General features: G+C 44.8%; 1 protein-coding gene across 1 annotated transcript; it reads right to left on the bottom strand.

The window, feature by feature from the left end:
* Positions 1 to 936: 936 nt before the first annotated feature.
* Positions 937 to 11236, bottom strand: GABARAPL2 (GABA type A receptor associated protein like 2). Its single transcript, XM_028501900.2, has 4 exons — positions 11071 to 11236; positions 10690 to 10745; positions 9338 to 9510; positions 937 to 1546 (listed from the first exon to the last, which is right to left on the bottom strand). Exons 1-4 carry the CDS (start codon positions 11102 to 11104, stop codon positions 1456 to 1458), a joined length of 354 nt encoding a protein of 117 aa, XP_028357701.1. The 5' UTR covers positions 11105 to 11236; the 3' UTR covers positions 937 to 1455.
* Between the last annotated feature and the right edge of the window lie 696 nt (positions 11237 to 11932).

The raw sequence follows: 11932 nt of genomic DNA, 5'->3' as shown, positions 1-11932 counted from the left end.
TCTTCTGATCCCAACTGGGAAGCTGACATCAGTAGAGAGCTTTGACGGGTTGCTTATATAATTTGGTAAAGATGAAGCCAAAGATCTTTGTTTTTCTTCCCCAGTAGAAATTTGACAGTCATTTTAACTACATGTCTTTAGATCGATGGGTGATCCCTGGTTTCTTTATTCTAATAATTTATGTAAGGCTCTAGCCTCCAATACAGTCTGAGGAAGGTTTAGAAAGTAAGCATTTCCTCTTAGAATATCATGAAACTCATGGGCCTGGAAAAATTTAAATCTCGATTTTTAGAAAGAAGGTACAGAAGAGCAGCACCGTAGACAAGTACAGGTATATATAAAGGCTGTATGTATATAGTTATTCCAACATACTACATAGTATATAGTATGTGCTGTATGTAAAAGATGGCAAACAACCAAAATGCCATTTAGAGGAAACTTGTTAAGTAATAATCATATGTCCACACAGCACAATACAATTTGCTGTAAAAATGAATGAAAGGCTATGTATGGACTGTTATGGAAAGACCACCAGGATATATTGTTAAATGAAAAAAGCAATATACATAAGTATATGTATTTTTTGTACAAGAAAAATAAAATAAGGATATATATTTGTATTTAATTGTACTTCCAAGAACAAATACTAACAAGAAACAAGAAGGCAGTGAAAGTAGTTGGCCACAGGCGAGGGTGAGGGCAGTCAGAAGACAGTGGGGGGAGCTCCGTGTATACCTTTTTATAGAGGTCTGACATTGGAACCATGTGAACATATTAACCACTTTTAAAAAAAGTCCCCCTTCATGACACAGGCCACTGCTCCTTCTCCGCAGCTGTGCTGTCGTGTCCCCACAAACCTTCCTCCTGGCCCGGCAGACATAGGAACTATTTCTCTGATGAAATAGCTGGTGAATAAAGGACATGGTCACACTGCAATGCCTTTATAAGAGGAAGTTTTATTGTTAATTATTTACCTTAATAGTTTCAGAAAGAGGAACAGATTAGCTCAGTCCAACCGATTGGCAGTTGGCAAAATCTAGTGAAGCAAGTGTTCTGATTGCTAAGGATTTAATTTGGATGCTTTTAATACTTAGCCATCTAACACTTCAAACATAATCCAGAATAAATGCATCATTTTCCTCCCTTTCCCTTTAATGCCCCACCTATCTCACGTCAATATGGAAATACCTTCATTAAATATGATTCCCAGAGGAGCAAGACCTCTGGAGAGTATAGCCATGAGGACAGTGCACAAAAAGAAAACTCAAAATAAAACTCTGTATGATAATTTACTAGGCTAAGGAAACAAAAACCTCCCAATATATTAAGAAATCAATCCAGTTACAAACGCACTAATAGGTCTAAGGTGAAGAGGATCTGGAATAGTAACTGAAAACGGCCGCCTATTTACAAGATACACAAGCAGGTAGAGTACACCTAGCCCCGCACTGGCTCTCAGAAGCCAAACGTGTTCTCTCCACTGTAGGCCACATACAAGAATCCATCTTCATCTTTTTCCTTCTCGTAAAGTTGTCCCATAGTTAGGCTTGAAAAGGAAAAACAAAAAACAACATTGAACACGTATATATAGGCTCTCTCCACCATTTTCAGCATCCATTAGTTACTGAACTTTGTAAACTGGCATTGAAACACTGCAACACTATTTTGTTACACTAATTTTAGAAAATTTTACAGTACAATACATGTTATTTTTCAGAGACAAACCAAAGATTAATTTCTCAAGGTTCTTGCCACAGCCTTAGCAGCATTTGATGGAGGATCTTTTATATACATTTGTAATAGATGGAAATAAAATGGTTGCAAATCTTTTTTTGTTTGATGTTTAAACCATGCACCACGTTTTTTGTCCAAATCATGTAAAATAAGTTAAACTTAAATTGCATTCTATTAACCATTCTATGAGTGTATTTCTGTAAGCAAAGTTATGTTGCAATGAAGTTTTTAAAAAGAAAAAACAACACTGAGAAGTGGGTCTGGTTACTGAGTCTAGGTGTTGGCAGAAAGATGACTTAGGGATAAGGAATGTGACGACCCTCTCCCACACCTCTGGTGGTAAGTGGTAAAAAGAAATTCGGATCTCAGTAGCACTACATTCCTGTTGTAAAGAAGGTAAATGGAGCCACAAAAGATTAAGGTAAATGAAGCCTCTGGGAATCATAAGACTGAAATCAAATCTCCATTCTCCTGACCCAGGGCAATGCCGTTTGCAAGTACCCTCACATAAGTTAATCCCTCAGAGGCCAACTCCATCTAGCTCCTTGAGTGGCCTAGGCTGGTTAGTACATTCAGAATGCTTTCTGAATGCTAAGGGCAAGCGGGAAAAAAACTAAGCAAAATTAAGAGCCTAGAAGGCCCATCCCCATGTGGGTGAAGGATTAAGGAAAGGAAGAGTACGTGAGCTTTCTTCTGCCTCAGGCTGGTTTATTACTATTTCTAATTTGTACCTGACATGTACATACAAGTGGGTTCATTCTGTGGAAGCTCCCCCACCAAAACCCCTGTGTTCCAGAGATCTGTGTCAGCATCATCAAAGAGAAGTTATTTTCCTCACATGTAATACAGACATCTCTCAGATTATATCCGGGATCCACAGAAGCCCTGGCCAACCTTCTTAAGAACCCTCCAGAAATAGACACCGCTCAAACTAAACACGTGGCTGGGAAAGCTGGCTTTCCCTAAGCCATAAACCAGACTGCAGTGGAGGAGAACTACTCTAGTTCTCTGCCATGAAACTGAGCTGTACCGGCTCCAGAGTTAAGACTAGTAACACATGGAACCCTGGGTGAGCTCTGGCTACTGACTGTAGTATTAGAGATGAGAAGGAGTCAAAGACATGTGCAAAACATCAGGGTAACCATAAGTGGTGAGGTCAACAGAACCAGCAGTAAAGCAGCAGCAATCCGAGAGCCAGCCAGAGACATCGAGGTCACCAGCCTGGACAGATCACAAGAGACACCAAATGCAGGACTCAGTGAAACAAGGGCCACTGGGGGTGCATAACAAGGGGTCCAGGGCCTCAAGCTGGTGAAGCAAGGACTGCCCCCCTCTGCTACTGTGCTCCTGGCAGGCTGTGTGTGACCTCCATCACAGGCTACATTTGTAAAGGGGAGTTTTTCCTTTCTTACTCTTCCTACCCAGTTTCAAGTTCAACCCATCTGACTGTGTGGGTAGATAAGAATTATTAAGTAACAAAGTGGGGGCGGATAAGTAGGAATACGAAATGGCCTGTCATCAGCATCTTGTGCAATGAAACAGTGCTCCTTGTGAGGATCTCTTAACCTGGAATCTGTAAAACGAGGACTCCCTGGAACAGCGCTGTCTGCTAGAAATTTCTGTTATGATACAAATGTCCCATATTTTTACTGTTCAATCAGTAGCCACTAACTACATTTAGCACTTGCAATGTGGCTCACTGAATTGGGATGTGTTGTAAGTACAAAACATATACAAGATTTCAAAGCCTGACTTAGTATGGAAAAAGGATGTAAAATATTTAAATTTTGATTACGTGCTATAATGATGACACTCTGGATATACTGGATAAATAAAACATTAAAATTAATTTCACATTGCTTTCTTAATATGAATATTAAAAATTTTAAATAACAAATGTAGCTCGAATGTCATTCCTATCGATAGCACTACCCTGGAACACATGAGGACTTGGGGAGCAGTGCGTAACGGGAGGAACCCTTGCTCATGAGAACACCTGGAATGGTGGGTCTCAACCTTAGCTGCACATCAGAAACAATGGGGAGCTTTAAAAACATCTCTGTGCATAAGCCCCACGCCAGACTAATTAAATCTGAATCTCTGGAGATGTAGGACCCAGGCAGCCGCATGTTTAAAATGCCAAAGATAATTTCATGTGCATCCAGGTTGAGAACCAGTCCCTTTGCCAAAGGAAGATAGATGCTTGTCTTTTTTCAAATATAGTTTTCTAAATTGATTTTTTGAGAGAGAGAGAGAAAGGGAAAGAAACTGATTTGTTGTTCCACTTACTTATGCATTCATTAGTTGATTCTTGTATGTGCCCTGATCGGGGACTGACCTGCAACCTCAGTGTATGGTGATGCTCTAACCAACCAGAGCTAGCCAGCTAGGGCTAGATGCTTGTCCTTTTTCTTTGTTTGTTTTTTAAAGATGCTTATCTTTAAGAGCCACGTGATCAGGAAGCAGAGTGACATGACAGGAAGTGGAGCAAGGAGCCAGCAACTAGCAAAGGGCCTGCACAAGTAGCTGAGTGTGTCAAGATTTTTACCCTGGTGTTTGGGAATGCCCCAAGGGACTCTGCTTTTCTTTGAGACTCCTCAGAATGAGGCTAGGAGGAAAACAGCTACAGCTACGACCACAACTCCTTTTGCCCCATTCTGTTTAAGTATCTAGGGTGACCCTGATGAGACCTGTACCAACCATCTCCCCACTACTATTACCACAGGGGTTTAGACACAGAAGTAACAGATACTGTGTGAAATTCAAAGGCAGCCAGCCACCCCTTGGTGCCTATGCAAGTTTGCTTCCATCTGACAGACTAAGTTCTGCTATTTTCCTGGCAGGTTGGAAGACCTGCTGAATTAGAAATACTTCAGTAGCTTTATAAACACTAGTGTCCCGCCCCAGACTCTAGTCTGTCTGCAGTGAACAGTGACCACTGAAACCACTGCAGTCTAAGGCAGGCTCTGAGACTCTCAGGTGGGAGGTGGGGAAAATCACGGGACCTTCTATCTTTAGATTCCATTGTCTTCACAGTAAATCTTGGGTTTTTTAATTCACTAAACCAGTGCCACAGCAGCTACAGAGGCTGATCATAAAAATTGTAACTATAACAGCAAACACCAATGTGCCAAGCACTGTTCTAAGTGCATTACACACATTAACCCTTTATCCTCACAACAATCTTATGAGGCAAGTACTATCATAATCGATAGTTCATACATACATACAGTAAGTGAAGCTGAGAGGTCAAATAATTTACCCCAGGTCACAAAGCCAGGAGACATTCTTACCACCATGCTGTGCTCCCTCCAAGTGCATACACAGCTAGATCTAAAGCCTCAATGTCAGCATCCCTATACCTTCTATGGAGATCTTCCTTAGCACAGTGCTCCTCACACAAACACACAAACATACATAATCACCAGAAGGCCAAGGTGGGGCCCATGACACTGTTAACAAGTCCCAGGTAAGGCCACCACTACCAGCCTCTGTATCACACACTGAGTATCCAGCTCTTAGCACTCTCTCCTTCAGATCTTGTAATTTGACAACGACAGGGCTGTGCCTAATGACTTTAAGAGTCCTCTCACAGTTCTCCTTTTCTGTCATGCAGCTTTGTGTGGAAACTTTAGCTGGCAGTAGCACTGTGTCCTTACACTCCGGGTACCCCTTGGGCAGAACTTGAAAACTGACAATGCTCAATGCTAGGAGCTAAATACCCCATCCAGCATCCCGACTGAACACCTGATTTCAAAGCTTCTCTGGGTACCATGAAAGAAGACTGGCACATGCGTACAGTATGATTTGAAAACAGCACTGTAGTGCCAGACCACAGACATACAGTCAGAGTAACTTGGCCTGGAGCCAAAAAGAGCTGGGCCACAAATAGTTTTTTAAAAAAGGTTTTTAAGTCCCATTAAAAGAATAGTCAGCAGGCAGTCTATTGCAGAAGGCTGCTGTGTCAGTACAAGTTCCATAGCCTCCAAGATGACCTTCCCTCTCAGAATTCGCAGAGTCCGAGCCACACAGCAGTGAGCCGCCTGCTGCTGGAACGCCTGAGGATTCTGAAGCACAGAGGCAGCTCTGATGCGTGTGCCTGGCTAAGCTGTACAGGCTCGCTGGATAACCTCACAACTGGCAAACAGCACAACTCCAAGGCTTCCTGCCTAGGTCACCAGTTGCAGAAGACACCCAAAGGTGGCCTCCAGTCTAATACTAATGCATACCACAGGGGCATCAAGTACTACATGCACTCATCCTAGAAGGATGCTGCTGAGGACGAGAGGTACTCCCACCTTCCAAGCTCCGAATCTGATGGGGAAAGACATGGGAAAAGCCAATGGCAGATTCAGGCTACAGAGCCAATCTGAGGTATGGTGGAACCCTGAAGTACTGAATGGAACGAACCTAGATTGCTCCTTAAAACCTTGTCTCTAACTGCTCCATTCAGGGTCACAGATCCAAACAAACTAACCAATAGCCTTTCGGAGAATCCATATCCAGGAATGGCCATGCTGCTCAGGCAAACATTAGTTTTAAGCTATTCAACAGCCTATGAACTAGCAGACTGACCTACAACTGTGTGGACGCCCATTCCCTGCAGAACCTTCTCTTGCCGCACAACCAAGGTCAGGTCATGGAGGCTGTGGGATCCTGCCTGACTCATGAATTAGCTGGACCAATAGGCACACCTGGCTACCCATCTGCTCGGAAGCACGCGTGTTTCCACTGGACCTACATTTATCTCTTTTCTAGCAGGGGAAGGTAGGTGGGGTGAGGTGGGAGGACAGAGGACCCTGCTGTGGATCCTGGCACGATAATGCCTCAAAGTGAAAGTCAGTGTGACCCTGAGGGCTCCTGAGAGTCTCAAAAATAAAAATTAACCACTGCTTGTTCCTTTTATCAGATTTTTCTCTGATACAAATAAACTTATTTATTGGCTGAAATAAACCCCATTATTGAAGAGGTATTTACCCAGAAATGGTCAAAAGTGCTTGATTTAAGCACATTTCTACATAGAGTTTGAATGGACTATAAGACATCACAACTTCATTTTACTTAGTACTTCCTTAAGATCCAGAAGCAACTAAACACCATAGTATTAAACAGCACAGGTTTATCAATGTAACATTCTTAAATCATCACATCCTAGAGACACTTTTGTTAATAATATACTCCTGTTTATATTTAAACAAGATTAACGAGACTCTTGTCTGTGTTCTAAATCTAAACAAAGACCAAAAAGTAGTACCACTGCCAGGCCTGGGTTCCCCTCCAATGACGTGACTGGGAAACTTATACACCGATGTGCTTTCTCAAGTTCTGTCTGTACCCACCCATAGTTTTCTTTTTGTTTTTGGCCTGATTCTGGATGCAGGAACCTAGGCAGGTTGAACTTTCCAATGATAAATGCAAGAAGGTTGTTGAGATTCCCCCTTTTTAAAAAACAGAACTCAGAAAGAATTTAGGAAGTAAAACTCTGAGGGACTTGCTTCTATTTCTAGAATCAACATTTTAATACTAAACAATAATCACGACATTCTACAGAGTGATCACCTGTGTTCAGAACACTCCCTCAAAGTTCTGCTCCAAGGCAGGGATAATGGAAGCCTCAGGTATGAGTGATCAGGTGCAGACCTGTCTGTTACTAGATGGGGAAGGGCTCCTGCAGGGTTGGGTTCATCCTTTCTCGACTCATTTCCCGAGTCTCTTGGAAGGCAGCAAGCACTGAAGGCTAAGAGAGAGACAGACTCTGGACTTTTCCCTAAGGAGTCTGGAAAGAGCTGAGAAAAAGGCTGCTAAACTGCCTTGGGGAAGGATGTGGAGAAGACGAGTCACACAGCAGCTTTAGGAAGGAGACCCTGTGGTAATTCTGTTTGTGTTATCAGGTGATCAGTATTTGCATAAAGTCCCATGATGTCACAGGTCTCTTATTTATAAACAAATGTGTCTTTAAGAATAAAACCCCGGGAACAATGATTAAAATTTAAAAAAAGAATAAAAAAAAGAATAAAACCCCCAAACAAAATACTGCTGCTTTAAGTGTAGGGCACGGAGTCAGAAACTGGGGCTAAAGGCCCTCAGGGCATGGACAAAGGGGCCCTCATTAGTGACTCTAAAATCCTGATCACTGGTATAAATCTGCTTTAGGGCAGATTCTTACCAGGTTGGAGAGGAAATGGCCCTGAAGTAGCCTCTGCTGCCCTGAGAATCACTCTTCATTTCCATTTATATATATATTTTTAGTTTATTTATTTGTAGAGATGGGAAGGAAAGGAGAAAGAGACGGGGAGAAACATCAATGTGTGGTTGCCTCTAGTGTGCCCCCAACTGGGGACCTGGCCTGTAACCCAGGCATGTGCCCCAGACTGGGAATTGAACTGGCAGCCCCTTGGTTCACAGGCCAGCGCTCAATCTACTGAGCCACACCAGGCAAGGCTCATTTCCAATTCTATTTATATCTCAGGGATAATGGGAGGAGGGGGCAGTTGCTAAAATTTGCTACCATTTTAATGGTGAGATTAACACTGAGTCATCAGAGTAATCTTAATGGCCCACAGAAACCTGCTCCATTTCCTCCCAGTATCAGAGGATCAGAATCCAAGGAAATAAACTCAGTGCCACAGGTCATCATCACGTACTTCCACTCAAGAAGCCACCGAGTCTTGCAGAAATTACAGGTGATATGAATGAAGATTTAACCTCTTTAAGATCAAAAAAGAGCTTTCTACCTTTCATAGGAAAAGGACTAGAATATGGCTTAGGCCTCTTCTGGAGCTTTCAAGGATTTTCAGAAGGAACATTCTTTTGGCTACATTACACTATTTCCCAGGGCTTCTGAAAGCCTTAGCTTTTAGAAGTACTACTTTTAAGAGGGGACAATAAATGAAACTTAGTTTGGGTCACAAAGATGAGATGCAGCCAGGAACTCACACTCAGGGAAGAGGGGCCAGCATCTGGCAGAGGGCAGAGAAGTATTCAATCAGTAAGGGAAAGAAGGACCAGGGAACTAGACTGAGCCGGTCCATTTCCCTCTTTCCACAGTCAGACTCTGACAGTAAGAACAGATGGCAGTAAGGGAGGCTAAGTCTGTAGAGAGACCTCAGAGCCCTTTGCTGAAGAGCAGCCATTCCAGCGTACTGAAGATCAGGTGCAGCTAGAGAGACTCGCACAGTTGCAGAGCTGGCTAAGTTTGGAGAGCAAGCACGATGGTGACTAGCTAAAGCTCCACCTCAGCAAGGCATACAAGCTCCTGGTGGAGAATGACAGGACCCGGTTGGTGAGTCATTTGGAGAAAACCATTTCAGGCTACAGTTCTACTAGTGGCTCAAGCCTAAGTTAAACCCTCAACTTGTTTTAAAGGGTTCTTGGGGGTCTAAGGCTGGATTTCATCATTTCTTTTTAAGTCGAGATCTGGTTTTATTTTCTTAACCCTAAGTATACTCCCATATATTGCGGACCTTATTTTCATTCAGTTCCTGATGTTAGATAGCACAAAATCTAGATTTCCAGCCAGGATCTGTAAGAATTTTCACACCCCCAAAATTCTGAGTTCTGTAAACAGCCAAGCAGATGGCCCATACCAGTAAATATCTCTCACCTGGACTGTGGGACTGTCTTATCCACAAACAGGAAGATTGCCTTTTCAGAAGGAAGCTGGATCCTTTTCCTGATGATCCACATGAACTGAGCCACAGTGATGTCAGATGGAACCAGATACTTCCGTTTGTCAATGTCAACAATCTGAGAGCCTGACACTTTTTCCACAATCACCTGGAAAAGCAAAGAGTGGTCAGGACTGGATTTCTCATGTGAGGCTCTGGACTTGCACTGTCAGGGAACTGAGAAAAATAGTGTGTGGGCAAGGAGGTGGGTGGGGAGTTGCACAACATGAAGAAATATGCCCTTACTAAACCACACACTCTGGAGTTAAGAACCAATATAAATGTATTATAGGGAAACAGTAAGTGCTTTTCAGTGGTCAATTATTAATATTTCTTATCCCTGATCTCTGCATGCATTAAGAGAAACACAGCCTTTAATACAAAGCTCTTCAGTGTTTTGTCTGGGCAGATAGGGCAATATCTGTGGGAGTTTCCTCTGCAGCCTTGTTATTCCAAGACCCCAGAATGGATCTGCACTACAGGGGAATTAGGATCCTAGGAACACAGGAAATGAGAATGGATGGACTAATGGGAACCGCTGGCACTCCCAGCCAGCCAGGAACCCAGCTCTTCATTTGGCCTGTTGCTTTTCTCTAAACCAGGTTTCAGATTTGTCCCTCCTGCCCCCTCTCCACAGGAAGTGCTCACAAGCAGTGAGCTACAATAACAGGCCTGACATCCTTTAAAAATCAATAAGGATTACAGAAACCACCTCCCTTACCATGCAAGAAATATAGGATCATATTTAATACTGATTGAGAAAAAACATGGGAGAAGGAGTTTTCAGAGACTTCTCAGCTTTTTCTTTTTTCTTTCTTTCTTTCTTTTTTTTTTTTTTGGTCAGGAAAGGATGACAGGGTCAGGGTGAGAAAAGTGAGCTGGAAGTCAGGTAAAGATGGGGGTTCAAAGTTAAAGATGAGACTGTCCTGAGACTCAAGTACCACTTCCAAGACCAAAGTGATGGTCTCCCTCCACCACTGTTCCCCAAAGTGCTAGTGACCTGTTGCCCTGTCCTAGAATATCGTTCCTTACATAATTGCCGAGGGAGCCTGGAGGCTCAGGCAGCTCACTGGCCTAGATCGGGAGATTGAGTGCTCAAGCATCCTAAACAGCACCACCTTGAGCCCCCCACGCTCGGGCCCCGGACAACCCTTAATCCAGTCTGGCCCGGCTGCTGCTGTACCGGGACTGGTACCTCAACTTGTCAACTGTTGAATGGTCTGGGCCCTATCAGGAGTACTAGAAGACAGAGGTGACAGTGAGGTGAAGGGGCGGGGAGTTTACTCACCGGAACCCGGTCCGGATATTTCGCTCGGATCTTCGCAGATTCCACGCATCTATGTTCTGTGGGAGAAACCGGGATGACAGTCGCGCCTGGCCACCGACCTGTTCTCGGCCCCACTTCGTCCCTCCCCCCGCGACCTACGCACGCCCCGGGCCCTCATTCGAGAGTCCCGGCTGTCTCGGTCCGTGGTCCCCTGGCTCCGGGAAAGGCCTCCCGAAGGCGGCACGGGGTCCGTGGGGAACAGGTCTGGGGACTGGGGCCTCGGAGACGCTAACCCAAGGAGCAGCATCCGCCCAGCCCGGCCCAGCCCAGAGCGGCCCAAGTGGGGGAGGGGACCACCCGCCGCGCCGGCTCCCACAGCCCGGCCAGTGGCCCGACGCTCACCGAGAGAGTGGTCCTCCTTAAACATCCACTTCATGGCGACAGCGGGGAAGGGACTCAGCCGGCTCTCGGAGCCGCGGAGCTCAGAGCACCAACCACAACAACAACGACAGCGGCAGCGACAGCGGAGACTACACAGCAGGCGGGACTTCCGGCTGGCGGCGCCTAGCAACTGGCGGGGGCGGGGTTTCCGGCGGCGCTCCCAGCGACGCGGTGCGGGCAGGGAGAGGCAGCACGCAGAGCGATTGGTCTAGAGAGGTAGATGTGCGGTGTAAACTGCAGGCGTCAGAGGCTTCTGTGAGGGAATTGGCGACTGGGAAGGAGGTATTCGGGAATTGTAATAGTAGTGTCTCGGTGGACGTTGGTACCAGGAAGGGGAGTTTGAGGGTCTGGCTGATAGGATAGAGTTCTTATAGAGGACTGTTCGGGAGGGAAGTCTGACTGGGGCGTTAGTGACAAGAGGGGGGGATTTTGGAGTTATGTATGACAGAGGAGGGGTCTCTGGAGACTACTGATGGCGTGTGTTCCGTGAAGCGGCGTGTCCTTTCGGCATCTCTGCACCACACTAAAAGAAGAGTTGTCTCGGACCACACATTAAATACATTGTGACATATAACCACAAAAAAAATCTCCTAATGTTTTAAGTAAATTTACGATTTTGTGTTTGGCCGCATTCTCAGCCATCGTGGGCTGCATGTGGCCCCTGGGCCACAGGTTGGACACCCCTGGTAGAGCATTGACAGTTTAGAGAGTATTGTGTGGAGTAACAGGGTGGGGAGAGGTACAGATGACAATCCGGGGGGTTCTGTAACAGGTATGATAGGTTGCCTTGGACCTGGAAGTTGAATTTAAACAAACCCAGTTT

Source organism: Phyllostomus discolor, chromosome 12, assembly GCF_004126475.2.
Source record: "Phyllostomus discolor isolate MPI-MPIP mPhyDis1 chromosome 12, mPhyDis1.pri.v3, whole genome shotgun sequence".
Classification (NCBI taxonomy): Eukaryota; Metazoa; Chordata; class Mammalia; order Chiroptera; family Phyllostomidae; genus Phyllostomus; species Phyllostomus discolor.
The sequence above is the reverse complement of the archived record's forward strand: the minus strand, read 5'-3'. Positions and strand labels throughout refer to the sequence as shown.

Coding starts and splice junctions, on each gene's coding strand:
- GABARAPL2 (XM_028501900.2), bottom strand. CDS start 11,104: ATGAAGTGGATGTTTAAGGAGGACCACTCTCTCG. Junction 10,746..11,070: donor TAAGGAGGACCACTCTCTCG/GTGAGCGTCGGG, acceptor TTTCTCCCACAG/AACATAGATGCGTGGAATCT. Junction 9,511..10,689: donor AATATCCGGACCGGGTTCCG/GTGAGTAAACTC, acceptor TTGCTTTTCCAG/GTGATTGTGGAAAAAGTGTC.